General features: G+C 31.6%; 2 protein-coding genes and 1 pseudogene across 2 annotated transcripts; 2 read left to right on the forward strand and 1 right to left on the reverse strand.

Moving 5' to 3' along the window:
• Positions 1 to 4,889: 4,889 nt before the first annotated feature.
• Positions 4,890 to 6,485, forward strand: LOC112728155 (non-specific lipid-transfer protein 1). Its single transcript, XM_025778187.2, has 2 exons — positions 4,890 to 5,433; positions 6,187 to 6,485. Exons 1-2 carry the CDS (start codon positions 5,096 to 5,098, stop codon positions 6,197 to 6,199), a joined length of 351 nt encoding a protein of 116 aa, XP_025633972.1. The 5' UTR covers positions 4,890 to 5,095; the 3' UTR covers positions 6,200 to 6,485.
• A 12,750-nt stretch (positions 6,486 to 19,235) lies between these two features.
• LOC112729389 (uncharacterized) lies at positions 19,236 to 20,215 on the forward strand (annotated as a pseudogene).
• A 372-nt stretch (positions 20,216 to 20,587) lies between these two features.
• LOC112729391 (non-specific lipid-transfer protein P3) lies at positions 20,588 to 22,123 on the reverse strand. Its single transcript, XM_025779614.3, has 2 exons — positions 21,688 to 22,123; positions 20,588 to 20,873 (listed from the first exon to the last, which is right to left on the reverse strand). The coding sequence occupies exons 1-2, from the start codon at positions 22,050 to 22,052 to the stop codon at positions 20,864 to 20,866; spliced, it is 375 nt and encodes a 124-aa protein (XP_025635399.1). The 5' UTR covers positions 22,053 to 22,123; the 3' UTR covers positions 20,588 to 20,863.

Here is a 22,123-nt window from a genome sequence, read left to right on the forward strand (position 1 = left end):
CCTCCCGTTAAGATGTTCCTATAGAGCATGGCAAATTTGATAGAGGAATCTAATCAAGGTCCATCAACAACAGAATACTTAGATTGGTGGTTTTGGGTGGCTTACAGAATGTTATCTCCAGATGATGCCTTATCGGTTGAGATTATGAATGATGCTCGTCGTTAAATTTAAAACTCAGAGTACAATTTACTGCGATATGACAAATATAGAATACACAATAAAGCATTCAAAAATAGCCAACCACTATCAGGGACTTTTAGAGCAGCCTTCATACTGTGGTGTCTATTAGAGATCACAAGAATACCCTCATACAGAGTCACATTTTGCTATAGATTTGACAAGAAAAAGTCCACTACTCCACATTTTTTCCTCAATAAGTGCAAACGTGAATGGGAGGATGTTCAAGTTTCCATCCCGCGTAATTGTAAAAGGCAAAGTATCTCTATATTTGTCATACAAATGAGTCTTGTCGATGCTTGCTAGTGACTTGCAATGCTGAAATGCCTCCCATAAATAAAGAAAATGTCCATAAAAGATGATGAAAATATACTGCAGATTCATCAAGCTGATCCCCAACTCTAATTGGTGAAGTCTTTAACACTGAAATGCTTCTAACTATAGTTGACTGCACACTAAGTAACCAACGTGGCAACTCGGCATAAGACTCTTCCCAATTTCTGTAGATCTGTGCTATACTGCTATTGCCTTCTACTTTTCCAACAAAATCTTCCTGTAACTAGGTCTGAAGCCATAACTTGCCTCTATTGCTTGCTGCAACAACACCTATATAGTAACCGCAGTATCAGCTCTGACCAATGGAAGATGGAAGCACATATCACGTGATAATCAAGCTGTCTATGATTGGTTAATATTGACGTAGCCAAGCAAGTGTGAGATCCATTATACCTTCTCACCTTTCAAGTACCCTTTCATTGTCGAAGTGATATTCAAATAAATCAATTGCATCATTTTCCAAATCTCTTCCATTTTTCATGATACTTGAGATGGTCTAACTCTAATACTCTATACTCAACTCCATGATGGATGCTATAATTCTTGACACTCAGTACAACTTTTTTTTTATTCATAAATAATTGCCTAATTTGAAATTTTGTAGGAGCAGTTGTATCATACAATCTTTAGCCCCCAAAACAAACTCAAAGTCTGACTGTTGTCCCATAACTTTCAAGTTTATGGTAGAAAAGTACGGAGGATATATTATTGTGTTGTCCCATAGCTTTCAAGTTTATGGTAGAAAAGTACGGAGGATATATTATTGTGTGCTGGAACTTGAAGGACCATATTGTATACATGGATTGCTCCTTGTATCCTTATCATTGTCTCCAACTATATTGACAGGCTCGTCGTCCATAGCATCCTCTTATACTACATTTTTAACTCGACTGGTTCTCTGTCACCTGCACCATAAGAAATTATGCGAGGAAACTACTATCTCCTACTACAACATAGGCATCTTCATCCTCGTGGTTCAAATCAACCGCAAAAAAGAGAGATGCAATCAACAGATAGGCAGGTGCAACCTGAAGGTTGTGGAAGGTTTAGAGAATGGAGGGTTGAATCTATGGCCTTCTTTTAATTTAATGAAATAACTCTTTAATTTCAAACTTTTAATCTGAATCTGTTTAAATTCAGCAGCGGAACATTTATGAGACAAGTTGGTTTTGTCTCATGAATTTCAGAAAACAGAACTCAAAGAAAGAAAAGAAGAATGACACCAGCATGTATCCTGATTCAGTTGCCTTGTGCAATGTAACTTACATCTAGTCTCCACCACAACAGTGGTGGAATTTCCACTATAATTAAAGTATTACATACACCAATTCCACAGGATTGACACAATCCTTTCCCTCTCAAGTTCTAATCTAACTTGACTTGGCTATGCTAATACATAACTCTTCACTCTTAGTGCTTACCCAACTAAGAAAGGGGTACCTCACTGGTATAAGATACAAGACACAAGAAACAACCTAAAGAAATCTGAAATTACTCTAAACTTTTCTCTCAAGTGTTTCACTTAGCCTTTTATCACTCATAGGCTTTTTTCTTGATTCCTCTCTTTCTGCCTTTTTCCACTCAAGAAATTACAGAAAGATATACGTTGAAAATGAAATACAAACAGTGAAACATGAAGGAGATTAATACTTCAACAGTCTCAGTTGCTATGGTTGAATATCGGATTCACTTGACTCTGATTGGGTTCTTCATCTTGGCAGAATGCTTCTTTAACTTAGAAAGTACTGTCCAAAGTTCATGAACTCTTCACGGAGAAATTCTTCAGAACAAAAACTCAAAATTCTGGTTCTCTCCTTTTCTTCTAAAGGAAGAAACATTTTCTTTTTGTATCTCCTTTCATGTTGCTTAGTTGCTTTCTTCTAAGTCAACTCCTCGAGCTGTGTGCTACCAACTTAGCCTTTCACTATCTTCCATTAATCCCTAAATTAGGAATTTTGAATCTGACCCTCTTACTTGACCGAAAGCATCAGGAAAACAATGAAAAAGGTATTTAATGGTAAACCCAAATCCGAACCATTAATAATGTGCTTTGCCTCCAAGAAACTTTGTGAGCCATTGATTTACAACAGCAGAGATCAAAGACTTCTTTCTTCATTTAACCAAAAATGGTATCGCAAAAAGTTGGAGAAGGAGTGAAGAAATTAACATGCATGCAAATGGAAATAAATCACCTTTTATCTTCTGACTTAGCTTAAATGGATTTGATTTGGGTGATTAGACCTTTGCTTTCTTTGATTAAGCTTTCTGTTTCTTTCTTCTTTGGTGAAATGAGCAAGAAGAAGAACAAAGCTTTCTCTCTCTCTTTTTCTCTGATGTTCTGACCGAAGCAAACTTGTGAGGTGCATTAAAAGGCTTCAGTTTGAATGGAGTCTTCATGAGCTTGGGTTTAAATAATTTCATTCAACCCAGCTAGTTGCTTTGCATTATTCTTCTTTGGGCTTTGAATATTAGGAGGCCCACTGAAGATTTTGTTTCTATTTTTATTTGTTTGGACTGCTGCAACTTTTATTTAAGCCTGCATTACTTAAACAAATGCAATCAAAACTAATTGAGTGATTAACCAAATAAAATAATGTTTATCACATCAATTATAATTAGTGAATTTCTCAACTCAATACAACCACATACATCGAACTAGAAGCTCCTCCCTCCCTCCCAACGTAGTCAAATGAGGATTTGGAGTTTATGCTCCAGAACTACTGATAACATCTTCTAATTTACATACAACTCATTTGTTCTCATCTCTGAAAAATTTCTGCGACAATGAAATAGAATTTGTAGATTTTCATTGGACTCTATCACACACGTATCATACTTCACATCAGTTGACATAACAACAATTAAAATTTTATAAAACAATTTCTTCATCTACTTGGATTCATACACTCCAATCTTCTGTAATATACTGATTTGTGAATTCAAAAAACTATTCGATAAATGGATAAAGACACTCATGCTCTTTTTCAATAAATTTTATATCATCTCTTTTGCTTTTATTAATTTTTCGTGTGTACTATACAAGCGTTAAAAAACTACCCACATCAGACATTACGATTTTGTCATTCTACTTCACAATCACGTTGAACTGATATTTATAATGGAAAATCATGTCTTCATAATCCACTACCCTTGAACGTGTTTTACGTCATTTAGTTTAAGCATATCGCTGTAGGCTATAGCATTTTCTCAACTGCAGTTGTGCATAATTCTTTTTCCCCTATCGCAGTTTACCATTAACTCAGAGACACTCATAATTTGCTACTAGGCAAAGAATTTTACGTGAGAATTCGTAAAACTCCTTAGCCTATAACAATTTACATAAATTAGATAGGACAGTAATGTAAATTATTGTTTGGAAATATTACAATTGTGTAATTATTTTGATCTCCAAATATGTATGTTATCCAGGTGAATTGAACTAAATTCTATAACCAATGAAGTAATGAAGTAAGTTGAATCTTAAAAACGGGTTTCAATTGCACATCTATGAAGCTGAAGGCTGAAAAGTAATTGGACCTGTATCTTTTAAGAATTTGGTTTTATAATTAATTTGTTACACTTTATGTGTATTATTTTTGGATTTTATAAATGTTCAGTTTAGCGTCACATTGAATAAAGCGCCATAATATTAAGAATGTCGGTTGACAAAAAAATAATTTATGGGCAAATAATACAAAAATATCTTAGAATTACTATTATAATAAATAGATAATAATAAATATATAATAATAAATTTTACGTACATACAATTATAGATCTTAAATTAAATAATTAAATAAAATAATTTTAAAATATTTTTTAATAGTCTTGATTTTTAAATTTAACAAATTTTTAATGTTCAAAAAACATTTCACTAGCCATCTGATCTAAAACGCTCTAAGAATCATGTAATAATTAATTATTTTTTTCATGACATAAATTACTCAAAAAATATTTGAAAGGCAATAAAAATTAAGCAAAAGTTGTTTTATTTTATATTTATTAATTATTATTAAAATAAATATATAATATTGATGTAATAAATATTGTAACAATTAATAATGGTTAAATAAAGTAAGTTCTAAATTTTTTTTTCTAATATTATCGTTAAATAAAGTAATTAATTCGAGTTGGTCGAGTGGTCAATTCACTTTTTCGTTTAAGTAAGCGTGAGATTCAAATCTCAACTTGTGCATGTAATGTTTTATTAGTTCTTGATAATAAACTTTTAAATAAAACTCATATCCATAACAAATTAATCAATGACTTATCGAACTAAAAAATACAATAAATTAATCATTGACTTATCAAAAATGAAAAAACACCATAAACAATAAAAATAAATTAAATAAGATAATTTTGAATGATAGTGTCTCTTTCCCCATTGATTTCTCCTATTCTTTTCACTAATTAACCACAGCACTCTCATAATCTCATGATCCCCCACTTCTATATAAAGAGAACACCTTGCACCACTTCAGGTCACCAAATTCAAGCTTTCAACACTCCAAAACACACTTAGCTTTTATTTCACATACATCACTACTTCTTCTTCTTCTTCTTCTTGTTCATATTATAATTAATGGCAAGCCTCAAGTTTGCATTTGTGATGCTTGTGTGCATGGCCATGGTGGGAGCACCAATGGTGAATGCCATATCATGTGGCCAAGTGAACAGTGCCCTAGCACCATGCATCCCTTTCCTCACAAAGGGTGGAGCTCCTCCTCCGGCTTGTTGCAGCGGAGTTAGAGGCCTTCTCGGTGCTTTAAGAACCACCGCAGACCGCCAGGCCGCCTGTAACTGCCTCAAAGCCGCTGCCGGTTCCCTTCGTGGCCTCAACCAAGGCAACGCCGCCGCCCTCCCTGGAAGATGCGGTGTCAGCATTCCTTACAAGATCAGCACCTCCACCAACTGTGCTACGTATGTTTCTAACTTTCACTCTCTTTCCTTTTTTATTTATTTCTTAATTTTTGGTTTTCAAACATATCTAATGCAACCTTCAATAATTAGTATTACTATTAATGTTAACTCTTAACCGTCAGCAACTTTTAGTAATTTTACTTAGCATTTAATCGGTGTAAATATCAAATTATTTTTAATAAATAAATTTTATTAATTTATGAAAATAAATTTTAATAAATATATATGAGTATAAATTATATTGATTTAAAATATAATATAATAATTTTGCCCGTGGATTATTTATTTAAGGACAAATAGTTAGCTATCGGTGCTCTCTTCTCTTTTATTCTAATCTTGCTATATCATGCTTATAATAAGTGTATTAATATTTCTTATAATATGTCTAATCCTTTTAATAAAAAATTGGATTATATAAATTACCTGCTAGTTTTTTTCTCAAATTTTTAATCAGGTTTCATTATAGTTTGAAAGTTTATTTGTAATTAAATTTTTGTATTAGATAAAATTTTTAATTAAGTTCTTTCTAATTTTTTGTTAAAAAATTATGATATTTTTGGAATATATTTTTTATTGTTACTCATTGTTATGCTGTTACAATATGTTTATTTTAGGATTTTCTCACTATGAAAACTAATTTGAAGATGTTAATAAACATATATATATTTAAGAAAAAATAAATCAACTATTATTTTGGCCATGTAAAATTGAATATCTTAATTCATTTTTTTTATATATGTTGCGATGTTACAGCATTAAGTTCTGAGGAGAGGAAGATGAAGAAGGTGGCTCTAGCCAGCACTGGACACAAATAGTTATGTGAGAGCAGCTTATATTAATTATTAATTAATGAGAATAAACATGAGGGTGATGATGAGGGCTATATACTTATATATATGCCCCTCTCCTCTTGTAGTCTTTGTATGAGCTGGGAATGGATTCTCTCTTTCTTCTTTTTTTTTTTTTTTTTAATGTTTATGCATATGGAGTTGTTACTTGTTTCAACTTCCAACTACCTCTATCAATCAATGAAGCTGCTTTTATTTGGTTAATTAAGTCTCCTCAGCTCTCTACCTCTCTTCCCTATTTTTGAGTTCATATCATGACAATTATTAATCACATATATATAGTTATATACTGATAAGTGTTAAGCAAACAAAACTCATTAACAATAAGAAAATATATATTTTAAGGAAAAATATAGGGTACTAATATTATATCTGCCAACTTATTATCAACAATAATTAATTATTATATTTTAGATACATGTATAAAAAGACACATCCAGAAAATACATATATAAAGGCACTTTCATTATACACAACCATAAAAAAGACATTTTTATTAGACACATCTACAAAGACACTTTTATTAAATACAATTATAAACAAGAGTTGGTAAAAGTTGACAGAAATACTGTTGATAACATAGTGGGATTGATATTTTAAATAACACTCTTATTTAAAAGAGTGTGCTATCATATTCCATAAGAGCATCTCTAATGGGCAAAATATGAGTCCCTACAAAAGTAGAGGCTCACCATTGAAGAAGAAAAAAAATGAGTTTCCCTTGATTTTTAAGAGAAGAGAATCCCTATAAACAGGACTTTCATCATCTAATAATAACTTGATAAGTGACAAGTTATTATAAAAATAAATAATTATATTCATAATTAATAAATAATTATATTTTTATTTAATTTAATTTATATTAATTATCTAATAAAATCATTTAAATAATAATTAATTAAATAATTACATTAAATAATTAAATTGTATTTAATTTATTAATAATTATAATAATTAATTATATTAAATAATTATATATTTATTCAATTAATAATTTATATTAATTACTTCAATTAAGAGAAGAAAATTTTGTATTGTATCATTAATTTCTCTAAATAAATATTTAATTTATTTTTAAATTTATAAATTTTAATAATATTATTATAAAAAATAATAATTATATTAATTTTAATTAATTAATTAAGTGAGATTACAATAGAAACTAAAATTAGTTTCTTCTAATAAAGAAGAAAAAGATATTTTGAATTTCTATTTATTGTTTATGACACAAAAATTGATGTGGAGTTCGAGTTAATTCAACTTGTTAGCTGATGTGGAGATATTTTTAATAACCTAATGTATTTTTTTTGTCATAATGATTGATTCAATTAATTACACCAAAGTCTCGGATTCTGTGCAGTTACATTCAAAAATATTTTTATTTATATTCTTTTCTATTGACTATTATATCTATAACTATTCAATTTTTTCAAATAAAAATCATAATTTTCAAAGCACAACCAACATAAAACATTTTAAAATATCAAAATCAAAGATTACAAATCTTGAAAGCATACATTCATAACACAAATTCTCCTATATTTAGTAAAAGATAAAATTAATTATGTTTTCAAGAGACGCGATAGATGCATTAATATGAATAGTTGTCGGTGGAAAAAACTGCAGCTAACAAGTCGAATGAACTATATTGATTTAGGAAAAAAAAGACATGAATGATGATAGTGATAATGAGGATTGAGGGAGAACAAAAAAAAAAAGAAAAGAATATTATTTTTAATTTATTTTAGTATTTATTCTTTCAATTTCATTGTACTTTTATTTTTTAAGTCACAAAAAAAATTATATTTTTATTTTTTCAGTTCTTATTATTAATTTAAATTTCTATGTGCCTAAAATTAATAACATACAATTATTTATTGTTTCTATTTAGATTTTGAATTACATTTTCTTTTATGTGTTTGTATGCTTTTTTTTAACTATAACCTTTTATAAATTCAATTATAAAAAGGGTTGTACACTTGTATATGGTTTGGTTAATTTAAAAATTAAACTTGTTTTTTGGTTAACCAAAAATTTAATTTTCGTTAATGAACTAAATTGATTTTATATGATAAATCTAGTTATTAATCAGTTATAAAATTTAAAAGTCGATTTTTAATCGGTTATAAAAATAAAAATCAATTTTAAAAAACTAACTGATTTTTTAATAGAAAAATTGGTTTTTAGAAAAATAAAACAGGTTTTTGGACAAAAATCCGATTTTCTAAAAAAACTATTATTTGAAAATTAAATTTTTAATCTAAAAAATTAAAATTAAAATTAAAATTTAGTTTTAGTTTTGGTTAATCGGTTAAAAATTGATTTTTTAAATTTGATTTTGTGTAACCAATTTAAAAAATATGGATATAATTTTTAAAATTGTTTTATTAAATTAGTTAACCAAAATGTGATTATATTTTTTTAACTGGTTAACCACATTTTAGTTTTTTAATATACACTCCTTAGAAACACTTTTTTTGTTTAATTTATACATAATGTTGTATTATTTGATCATTTAAATGGATGATGTATATATAAAATTATAGATATTATAAATATTATATGTATAAAATTATAAATATTATACATACTTAAATACATGTGTAATAATTATGGATATTATAAATAGGTAAATAGGATGATGGACAACCTCTTTATGATATAAGTTCAAGAGTTGTTAAAATCTTTGGTTAAAGAGGTGAATGAATAGTTCTCTCCATCCAAAAACGTCTTGTAAGGATACCATTAAAATTCATTTTTTTTTCTAAAAAAATATTGATTGTATATAAAGAAAAAGTATAGAAAATCAAATATCTAATCAGTCAAGAATTGAACAACTCAATTAATAATTATTAATTTTAAATTATTTTTCAAATTCAAAATTTGTTTCCTAGCCGGAATTGAAACAATAATTATGAGATATAAATCCTTTGAACTAGCTATTTCTGTAATATTGAAAACCGGACTCAAATATATGTAAAGTCTTAAGAATCCAATTTGATGATTGAAAGTTATTTCTGTATTCTAAAATGGGCCATGTAACAAGTGTGAATTTAACTAATTTGAGTTAATCGAGTAGTCAGCTCATTGATTCGCTTAAACAAGTGTCGGGAGTTCGAACAAACCCTTAAATGGAGCTCCAATTCGCGACGGATTAGTTCTTGGCCTATTAAGTTGGGAGATACCGTGAGCAACAAAAAAAAAGTGTGAATTCCAGCCCAGACAGTTTTATTTTGTTTCTGTTGGTATAAGAAAACGCTACTCTTCTTTTCTATTTTCATTATCATTATCATTTTCAAAGATTGAGATGTGATATCCTTGCCCCAAGAATAACTATGATTACTTGATTAGGCAGTTAACTATCATCTCAAATATGAATCCTTTTGAAGAAGTTTCTTTTTTATCAATTATGAGATCAATGACAACAGAGATGGAACTCCAGAGACATAATTAAGAGCTGCTCTCATAGTCATGGCTACCACTTCATGTTCAAATATGCAAGCCATGAGACATTGGGAACAGAAGCTTTAGAGACTGATGTGGATTCATGAAGTTGAAGACAGTGAAGGAAGTGTTTCATGAGCATGAGATACAGAAGATGGAATTTGAGAAGAGTAAGTGTTGTTAATTTGAGCTTAACAAACATTTTGCCACTTCATAATAGCAGCTTATTTAACTCTGTTCATGAGCAATGGATTATGCATTCTCAATATTAGTCTTTATTTGAAAGGAATAACGGATACACATGAAAGAGCCTAGCAGCGGAAACAACACAAATGTCCAACACAAGAACAATATGAAAACACTCACAACACAATATGGCAGCAACTATAACAAGCAAATATAGCAAGTAAAGCAATAATAAGAACACACCGAGATTTTAACATGGAAAACCCCCTCAGTGTGAGAGGTAAAAACCACGAGTCGTCCAGACCAATGAAATAGCTCCACTATAATCAAATGAGATACAAGAGAGTCTCAAACAAAGCACAAAAATGTGCATATAACCATCCAAAAAATCAAAGCACCAAAGCTCACAAATGAAAAGCAAGAAGATGAAATATACCCAAAACAATAGAGCTGCTGTCGAAGCCAATTTCTCCCTCTGCAGACTTCCAATTAAAATCTTTACCATCCAGAATGAATAACAAGATGTGAAGAATCTACAGTTCAAATTTCACGTCGATCTAACGGTGAAAGAATGAGAAACTGCCGTTCCAAAATTGCTGCTCTGTGTAAAAATGGGAAACCTAATTTCTCTCTTGCGAAGCCAATTTCTCTCACTGAAAATTTCCAATCAACATCTCCACCGACCAGAATAAAGAACAAGATGATAGGAACAGGCAGTTTAAATTTCAAGCCGATCCAACGGTGAACAACTGAGAAACTGCCATTTGAAATTTACTACTTTGGGCAAAAACGGGAATTCTATTTTTTCCCTTCTCTCTCACTTGGTGGCTACTCTCTCTCACTCTCAATGACTCACAAAAATCTGAATTAGGGTTGCGGCACAATGGGTGCAAGAGACACCCTTAAAATGTTGGGATTGGGCCTCACAAAGGAGAGAAAAACCCAACAAATCTCCCCCTTCTCGACTAGGTGGAGGCTCTCGCCATTCCGGCGATCAAACAACATGTTTCAAACTTTTCTCTTGACAATGCTTTTGTCATCATATCAGCACCATTGTCATCAGTGTGAACTTTCTCAAGTTCCAACAACTTTGAATCTAACACATTCCGTATCCAGTGATACCTAACATCAATATGTTTAGATCTTGGATGAAAAGTAGAATTCTTGGCAAGATGAATAGCACTTTGGCTATCACACAATAACACATAACGGTCTTGCTTGAAACCAAGTGTTGCAAGAAACTTCTTCATCCACAACAACTCTTTACATGCTTCAGTTGCTGCAATAAACTCTGCCTCTGTGGTAGAAAGTGCAACACACTTTTGTAGCCTTGACTGCCATGAAATAGCTCCCCCTGCAAACTTGACCAAATAACCTGAAGTAGACTTTCGAGAATCAATATCTCCTGCCATGTCTGCATCAGTAAAGCCAACTAGCAAAGGTTTCTCACCACCAAAACTCAAACTCAAGTTAGTTGTACCTTTGAGATATCTCATAATCTATTTAACAGCATTCCAATGTTCTTTACCTGGATTAGAGAGAAAACGACTCACAGTACCAACCGCATGAGTAATGTCTGGTCTAGTACATACCATAGCATACATCAAGCTTCCAACAGCTGAGGCATAAGGAATTTCATCCATGGCTTGTTTCTCCTCATCAGTGGTTGGACACTGCTTGGTACTCAACTTAAAATGAGGAGCAAAAGAACTAGCAACACATTTGGCATCATTCATGCCAAACCTTTGAAGCACCTTTTTTATGTACTTCTCCTGTGACAAATAAAGCTTCTTGGAATCTCTATAACGAGTAATAGTCATGTCCAAAATTTGTTTGGCAGGACCCAAGTCCTTCATAGCAAAGAACTTGCTCAATTGTTTCTTCAACTCATTAATCCTCAAAGCATTCTTGCCCACAATCAAAATATCATCCACATAAAGCAAAAGAATGATAAAATCATCATCAGAAAATTTTTGCACAAATACACAATGATATCTGAAGTTGTCTTACGGTAACCATGCTTCCCCATAACAGATTCAAACTTCTTGTACCACTGTCTTGGAGCTTGCTTCAACCCATAAAGACTCTTCTTAAACTTGCACACAAAATCTTCCTTTCCTTTAACAACAAAGCTCTCCGGTTGCTCCATGTAGATCTCCTTATCTAAATCACCATGAAAAAAAGCTGTCTTCACATTCATTTGCTCAATCTCCAAATCAAGAGACGCTGCTAATCCAAGCACAGCATGAATGGATGACATCCTCACAACAGGAGAAAAGATCTCCTCATAATCAACACCTTTTCTCTGGCTAAAACCTCTAACAACCAATCTAGCCTTATACCGAGGCTTAGAATTGTGTTCTTCATTCTTGATTCTGAATACCCATTTATTCTTCAAAACTCGCATAGCTTTCGGTAGCTTCACTAACTCATAGGTATCATTCTCAAGCAAGGACTTCATTTATTCTTGCATAGCTTCAAGCCATTGAGTTTTGCTTTCATCTTCAACAGTCTCTCCAAAACATTTAGGTTCTCCCCCATCAGTCAACAAAACAAACTCATGTGGAGAATACCTTGATGAAGGCTTCCGCTCTCTTGTAGACCTTCTAAGTGCATTTGCAGGAATTTCCAAAGCTGGTTCTTCATCTTGATCATCATCACCAACTTCATCAAGTATCGGATCAATTGTTCCATCTTCACTTGCACTTGTATCATTCTCATTATTTTGAGCTTCAACTCTACCATCTTCTACCATAGGCATAAAGGGAGTAATATCCAAGTCAGAAAAATCATCACTAGGCTGAACCATTGGCTTCTCAGTATTATCAACATCCTTCAATGTTTGGTCTTCAACAAAGACAACATCTCTACTCCGAATCACCTTTTTGTTAACAGGATCATAAAACCTGTAACCAAACTCATCCATGCCATAGCCAATAAAAATACATTGCCTAGTCTTTACATCAAGCTTAGATCTCTCATCTTTAGAAATATGAACAAAAGCTTTACATCCAAAGACTCTTAAATGATCATAAGAAACATCTTTACCTGACCATACCTTCTCTGGCACTTCAAATTGCAAGGAAACACATGGTGTCCGGTTCAAGACATGAACAACAGTGCTCAAAGCTTCACCCCAAAAGGATTTTGCCAATCCAGACTGTGACAATAAGCACCTAACTCTTTCAACCAATGTTCTGTTCATCCTTTCAGCCAAGCCATTCAACTAAGGAGTCTTCGGAGGAGTCTTCTGATGTCTTATACCATGCTCTTTACAATAAGCATCAAATGGACCTGAGTACTCACCACCATTGTCAGTACGAATGCATTTCAACTTCTTCCCAGTTTTTCTTTCAACAGAAGCTTGAAATTGCTTGAACACATTCAAAACTTGATCTTTGGTCTTCAAAGTGTAAACCCATAATTTCCTAGAATGATCATCAATAAAGGTTACAAAATAGATAGACCCTCCAAGTGTTCTTGTCTTTATCGGCCCACATACATCAGAATGCACCAAGTCAAGTATCTCTGACTTCCTTGAAGGTGGGTAGCTCTTGAAAGAAACCCTGTTCTGTTTCCCAGCAAAGCAATGGTTGCACTTTTACAAAGCAACCTTACAACCAGATAAAAGATTCCTCTTAGATAACATATTCATGCCCTTCTCACTCATATGACATAATCTCTTATGCCATAAATCAGTTTCATCAACAAACTCAGCAGCATTAACAACATCTTTCACAATCTTTGCTTAAGTTAAATAAAGAGTAGAGTGTCGAGTACCTCTAGCAACAACCATGGAACCCTTGGTGAGCTTCCAACTATCACGAGAGAATGAGCTATCCAAGTCTTCATCACACAATTTACCAACAGAAAGTAAGTTCAACCGAATATCTGGAACATGCTTCACACGCTTCAAAGTCAACTTGGTACCGTTGGAGGTTTCCAAGCAAACCTGTCCAACACCGGCACATTTTGCAACACCTTGATGATCTATTTTTACATCACCAAAATCACCAGAAGTATAAGACGTAAACAAATCCCTCCTAGATGTAACATGAATAGAAGCACCGCTATCAATCACCCAACTAGTGCTATTATCAACAAGGTTAACAGATTCAAACTTCTCAACAACAAGAAAATCATCATGAGTTACATTAACCTTGTCTTCCTTGCTACCATCATCTTTATTTGTGCTCTTGTCTTTACTTGCCTTGGCTTTCTCCTTCTTTAGCTGCCAACAAAATTTCTTCACATGTCCCTTTTGACCACAATGATGACACTCAATATTCTTATACTTTCCTCGAGACTTGCTTCTGCTTTGATCTCTACCTTTAGGACCTCGACTTTTGCTTCTCCCCCTAGACTCAGAAACAAGAACATATGAATGTGTAGTCGATGTACCTTGTGACTTTCTTCTCATCTCTTCATTCAAAACAATGCTCTTGGCAAGATCCATAGAGATTACACCATCAGGAGCAGAATTGGACAATGACATTCTGAGAATTTCCCACGAGTCTGGTAAGGAGTCAAGAAGTAACAATCCTTGAACCTCTTCATCAAACTTGATACCCATGAAAGATAACTGATTCATAATTCCTTGGAAATTATTCAAGTGATCTGTCATTGATGTCCCATCTGTATACTTCAAAGCCAACAACTGCTTGATCAAAAATATCTTGTTATTCCCAGTTTTTCGAGCATACAACTGTTCAAGCTTAATCCAAAGAGTCCGAGCATGTGTCTCTCCAATAATATGGTTCAACACATTATCGTCAACCCACTGCCTAATATATCCACAGACTTGTCTATGCAACAAAGTCCAATCATTATCAGATTTATCATTAGGCTTCTCTGTACCAAAAACTGGTTGATGAAAATTCTTGACATAAAGCAAATCTTCCATTTTTGACTTCCATAAATCATAATTAGGACCATTAAGAGTGATCATCCTACTAGTATTAGTATTAGCTTCCATTGTTCACAAAATCACAAGCCCAGAAAAATACCAACAAGCTCTGATGCCAGTATGAAAGAGCCTAGCAGCGGAAACGACACAAATGTCCAACACAAGAATAATATGGAAACACTCACAACACAATATGGCAGCAACTATAACAAGCAAATATAGCAAGTAAAGCAATAATAAGAACACACCGAGATTTTAACGTGGAAAACCCCCTCAGTGTGAAAGGTAAAAACCACGAGTCGTCCAGACCAATGAAATAGCTCCACTATAATCAAATGAGATACAAGAGAGTCTCAAACAAAGTACAAAAATGTGCATATAACCATCCAAAATATCAAAGCACCAAAGCTCACAAATGAAAAGCAAGAAGATGAAATATACCCAAAAAAATAGAGCTGTTGTCGAAGCCAATTTCTTCCTCTTCATACCTCCAATTAAAATCTTTACCGTCCAGAATGAAGAACAAGATGTGAAGAATCTACAATTTAAATTTCACGTCGATCCAACGGTGAAAGAATGAGAAACTGCCGTTCCAAAATTGCTGCTCTGTGTAAAAATGGGAAACCTAATTTCTCTCTTGTGAAGCCAATTTCTCTCACTGAAAATCTCCAATCAACATCTTCACCAACCAGAATGAAGAACAAGATGATAGAAACACGCAGTTTAAATTTCAAGCCGATCCAACGGTGAACAACTGAGAAACTGCCATTTGAAATTTACTGCTTTTGACAAAAATGAAAATTCTGTTTTTTCCTTTCTCTCTCACTTGGTGGCTACTCTCTCTCACTCTCAATGACCCCCAAAAATCTGAATTAGGGTTGTAGCACAATGGGTGGAAGAGACAGCCTCAAAATGTTGGACTTGGGCCTCACAAAAGAGAGAAAAACCCAACAACACAATGAATATAGCAGCTTATTTAACTCTGATTGGTGCTGCTCAAGGTTTGAGATTTCAATTTTTGTCCTTCACATGAGAGAAGGTACATATACTATGCTTAACCTTAGTATTTGCATGCTAATCTATTGATATTGTTTTTGAAATACTTAAAAACCCAAATGCTAACTTGCTCATAGGTTGTGTAGCCATGAATGCACCAATGGAATAATCTTATCCGCACCTCCAAGAAACAAAGCTTCAGATGTGGCTCGTGTTATTAACTCTCATTTTGTACTTGAATTCATCCTTTGCACTGTGAAGTTTGACTTAGAGTTGAGATTATGATTACCTCTCATAATCGTAGAACATAAATTAGTAGAATCTAGAACTGTTTAGTAGGATTGGGACACAAGGTTGAAGTTGATCTCCTTGCTCCATTTTAGCTTTTTTACCGCAGTAGGATGTATCTACGAGACTCTAATATTCAAATCAGTAATAATTTAAGAGGTAAAAAGATTAGGGTGGATAGAATACTTTTAATATATGTTAATAAGCACTTTATTTATAATGTTTCAAAAGAAAAATTTAGGAAGGATTTAAATAAATCTACGTGGCATAGACACAAAATTCTACGTAAATATAATTTAAATTACATTTTGTATGATGAGAAAGTCTAGGAGATCAGCAAATTTTGTGGTTTATTTTTAGTCATTAATAATGTTTTTAATAGTGTGAGATTGTATCTAATAGTGTAAAATCATTCAATTTTCTTTTGATAGTTAAGTATTGGGCAGAATTTAACAAAAGTGTTGGTCCCTAACACTCCTGTTTTATGAATTAATATGTCTCAAAAAAGTCATTTTTGGGTTGGGTACTATTTTAGACCCAATATGGGAGTTAGACATTGCTCCCACTCCAGAATGGGAATGGATTCTTTCAATTGTTGAAAAAAAATTAAGGAAGTAAAGTGTGATTTATAACCCTTCAATGCATTCTCTCTCATATTTTTTTTGGTCCCACTTATAACAATTAATAGTGAGAAATTACACTTTACTCCCATAATTGTTAAAAAAAATAGAGAGAATCCATTTTTCTCGAAACCTATCTGTTCTTTAATGTCTATCTTTCATAGTCAAGTATATACTACAACTATGTTCACACGCATTCAAGTTATATGCTACCTGTGGGAATTTATTCTATTTTTATGTTCGACCAAAAATATACTATCTGTAATTAAGTTGAAATGACCTAATAGTTAGTTCACTAATTCGTTTAAACAAATGTAGGGGTTTGTGCATGAAACTTAGTATCATAGATTAGTCTTTGATCTATGGACTTGAAAATTTTCGTAGAAAACCAAAAAATACAAACTACCTGTATTAATGTTTTGTCATGGTCCACAACTCTTTTCTTAAGTACCCTGTAGTTTGTACTTTGTACAAATGAGCACCATACGTAAGTCATTCTTTAATTAATGATTTTAAAATGTAGATAATTATTTTTGGATACTCATTAACAAAATATTTCCTAATAAGTTTAAAGCTTTCCTAATGCAAAGTTCGTTCATATATTATAATATTCAATATAGATCGTCCTTTTCTTTTTTTGTTTTGTCCCAAAAAATGGATCATAGCTTAATAAGAAAGAAGATAAAAACAGAAAAAGTTAGCTACTTGAGTAAACATAAATTAAATACAGATCAGAACATGGGTTACATGGTTAACGTGGTTCGGCCAGAAATAAAATAAAATAATTTAGTTAATTTAATTCAATCATTATCTCATGATACCGAAGTTTTAAACTTTTTAAGAACCTATATATAGCAGTTATTATTAGGACAAAACTTGAGGTTGGTAATCAATATAAGAAAATAAAACCAGATCATATGATCTCAAGTTATTTAAAGTAAATACCGGAAATCAAGTTAGTCCTTTAATAATATATTTTTTTTCTGTGAAGATTATATTTATTTTAATATTAAAATAGTTCGCGTGTATTAATAAAGATAAAAACATCTATGCCTAACATAATACATTAAAAAGCACTCACTTCTTCTTTCTTAAAATTCTGAATGTCTTGCTTGCTCCATTACCACTACTCATATGCATGTAGTTTCATGTGCTCAAATGTTAGTGTCAATTTCTATATTCTTTCATTCCAAGATCTGTACCTGTGTGTACTGTGTACTGTATGTTATTGAAAATGTATATATTAACAAAATACATGTGTACAAGGAAAAATTTTTATTACTACACATATCTGTATTTACACTAGTACTACGTATTTTCTATTAATGCTTTTATTTATTTGATTGTTATATGACATAAATTGAGAATGAGAAAGAGTGGTTAAAAGAATGGATATTCCCTCCATTTCAAAATAATTATTGTTTTAATTTTCTTTTATATATTAAAACCATTAATATATCTAAACCTATTCTCTATTTAATAAATGTATTAATTTTTTAATATACCAAAAAAAGTTAAAACGGTAATTATTTTAAAACAAATAGAATAATTAGTAAAGCATCTTTGAATGATGAAGTTACATAGAACATACTAAAGCATCTAAGACAATTTAATTTAGAGAAAATTCTAAAATTCAACTTTACATAGCCAATATTGTAACTAATATTTAACACAGAAAAAAAACACTAAAATTAAAACAAAAAATTAAATTTCAATTAGAAAAAATATCCAAAATTTAAACTCAATAAAAATTTATTTTTAATGGACTTCATAATAAATTTATTTAACAACATATTATAATCTTAGCTAAAATTGACTGCTATAGTATTAGTTTCTTATTAACAATGCTCTTTAGTTTATACATAGTCTTACTTCTCATCATGATATAATTTGATTTAAGTTCTTCGGCTCAGTAAATTAAGGTCATTTTCCCACGTTGAAAACAAGTCATAATTTTCAATATCATGCAAGTTTAAAATATCCTATTTTTCTAGAGCAATTGTTTTTCCCTTTTTTTTATTTAAAGCAAGGAAGGGAGGCCTTCTTTAAGATGTGAGTACCAAAGCCGAAAACAAAAATATATCTAATTTAACATAAACAATTCAAAATCATTGCAACTGACAATACAACATAAAATTTTCTAACAAAGAAGAAGCAAATATTTGTAAGCTAATTAAGTATGAAGGAAGATTGTTATTTAAATTATTTTTTTATTAGTTTAATATCAATGATAATATGAGTACATAAAAAATAGATAAGGTTAATCATAAAATATATATTTTTTAAAATTTGTAAAATGAGAAAGAGTAGTTTATTCAAACAAAACTAGCAATAAATCAGGGTCATACTAAAAAAAGTTGGTAGCAAAACTTACAAAAGTAGTTCCATTAGCGCATAATCTACTAAATCTTTGTCGTCTTCTTCAGGCTTAACTTCAGCTCTCATTCTATTAATTCAAAACTCCAGATTAAATCTTGAAATTTTCGACGATCAAAAACTTCTTTTATCGCCATAACGATTATACCGATTTCGTTTTCCGCACATCGTAATGTTAAGGTTCAAGGAACCGACAATAGAGCGTTTCTGAAACCCTAGAAATCAAGAATTCCAATCTTGCCAGGTGAAGAGAGTTTTCAAAGTATTTTTGGAGCATACCTCCTCGCGTCGATGGCGATCATCGGCCACGCTCTCCGCTAGGCATTCATGCCGAAGCGTGAGTACAAGAGTCTCAGAAGAAAAAGCATGGGGCAAGATTCAGAGGCCTGTAGTGGTTTCTATTGAGACTGTTATTGTTGTTGCAATCTTCCTTTACACGGTTATCAACTTGAGAATCCTGTTTTCCGGTAGCAGTGGGAAGAGGCCGTTCTAGGTTGATCTGAAGCTTCAACGTGGCAGGTAGACGTTCTGCGTTGATCGCTGATTATTATTGGATGATTGTGCTCATTCCTTCTTTCATCGTTTTTGCGGTTTCATCTGTGTACCTTGTTGCTGCATTTTCTGCTCCAATAAGGCATTGATGCTTGAAGGTGGTTGAAAATAATTATCGCGAGCTTCAAGACGGGTGGCCTGCTATGCCTGTCCATCTTAAATATTATCTTCCTATCCTTTTCGATCTTCTTGACTTATTTCTTGGTTCAAGTCTCTTGACATTGGTGAGCAAGCTTTACACCTCTGTTTTGGTGCTTTGAAATTTTATCATAGAGACTGGTTATTCTATACAATGGCATTGCCTTTTTCGTGAGGAGAAAAACAACTGTGATTCTTGATGAGAGAAACTTTAGTAGTAGAAATCTCGTGCTGGAAATGCTTGAAGCTAATCTTCTAAAAATCACATTGAAAAGATGCGTCAACGAAGGGTTCAAAGCATGGATGGTTCATTCCTTCTTTCCTCTGACGAAGAAGATGAACTTGATAATTAAGAAGAGGCACCTCATTTAACACGAACTAACTCAAATAGGCAAAGACTCGAAAGTGATTGGCATCATCCTTTCTAACCTTTGAAAGTGCTGTGATGGAGATAGAATTCAATTTTGGAGGAAAACAAAAAAATGTTTGGACATGTACCATATTTGAGAAATGTTTGATTAAAAGGGTATGAAATATGTGCTCCTTTGAACCATGATTTCATTAGTTCCATAGAAAATCTGTGTAGTTTGGGGTGTGAATGATTAAACTTCTACTTGTATGTTGCTCATCTTTTGTGGCAGTTAGAATTAACTCAATCTGCTTCATTGGTAACCTGATTGATTAATTAAAAAATTATTTTGTAATTAGCTTTATGTACTCTTAATGTACTTTTATTATAATTAATTATTATTAATATTAAACTAATAAATAATTTAGGAAATAAAGACAATATAATAGTATTGTACGTGGAAACATATAATAGATTCTATATATATTATTTTCTTTCAACTAATATAATATTAATATCCCACGTCTTAATTCTCTCTTATAATTATAGTTTCACTATTTTCAACTTATAGAACACTAGATTACATGATGGATCTCACTACTATATCCACATATTTATTCTCTATATAGGAATATGGATAATTAAGCAACTTATTTATATCTCTAGTGCTAGTTGTTGCTCCCACAAACAACGCACAGATATATAGATCACAAGTGAGGATGCTCACTTAATTAATCCTGCAATACACAATAATGATTTTAAGGTTAATACGTTTCTTGTAATATTATAATAATAAAAATTATCAGATTCACACTTCTACTAAAATTACATGAATCATTATAATATATTCTTTAGATAATACCCTTTCCATTCTATTTGGTACATTATTTATAACTCACTTTAAAGTTACACTAAAAGATATTTTTTACAAAGAAAAAAATGCTATAAATATCACTTTAATTTGCCACAATAGATTTTTTTGCAATAAAAAAGGTTATTGTATATCAATGTATTAGAATTTGTTGTAAAAAATCATTATAATTTTTTTATTTATTACCAAATATTTATATTTTTCATCAAAATTATTTTGTTAATTATACTCAATGACAATAATTTTTTTGTTGCAAAAAAAATTATTTTTTTAAAAACCAAACTAAGTAACTATTATGATATCTTTAAAACAAACATGATAAATATTCCAATTACGTGTTAAATATACCATTAGTTAAAGTGTGAATAATAAAATCTGGTGGAAGCAATTGTGACAAAATGATGCTTACATATAAGAACTACTAATATATGCAAGCCAATTACACATTAGAGTTGCATGCATATATAAAGTCTTATTCTATTAAATAATATTCGCTATATATGGATCAAATGACTTCATCAAATCTTATTATATATATATATATATGATGTTTGCATATAATAAAATTATTTATTTTAAAAGTTTAAATTAATAAAAAAATATAACATTAATGGTTATATCTCTGATATCGTATACATATAATTAGGATGAAAATTAAAGTAGAGTAGTGTTTGTATTACCTGTTGCAATCAATAGAGGGAGATAACTTGTAAGGCAAGTTAACTCCACACTTTGCAGGGAGCCCAGCAAGCTTGTGAATGTTTAACTTCTTAATGCTATGAGCAGTGGTTTTGATGCACTTGCAAACAGATCTACGATCTTGTGTGGTCTTGGATTGGCTGTTCACCTTCTTGATCCCATTACAACATGCTCCAGGGACATTATTGTCAATTCCAGTAACGTATGGAATGCATGATGACAAAGCATCTTGAACATTCCCACATGATGGACCAGCTTGGGTAAGTGAAATCAGATCCATAATCATGCACATCATCATCATGATGATGGCCATGCATGCTACCTTAGGGAAAATTGACCTTGCCATATTACTAATATTAGGGACAAGCTTTGTTGAGGGAAAATGCTTCGGGGTTTTTGGTTAATGTGTTAATTAGT

This window comes from Arachis hypogaea, chromosome 12, assembly GCF_003086295.3.
Source record: "Arachis hypogaea cultivar Tifrunner chromosome 12, arahy.Tifrunner.gnm2.J5K5, whole genome shotgun sequence".
Lineage (NCBI taxonomy): Eukaryota > Viridiplantae > Streptophyta > Magnoliopsida > Fabales > Fabaceae > Arachis > Arachis hypogaea.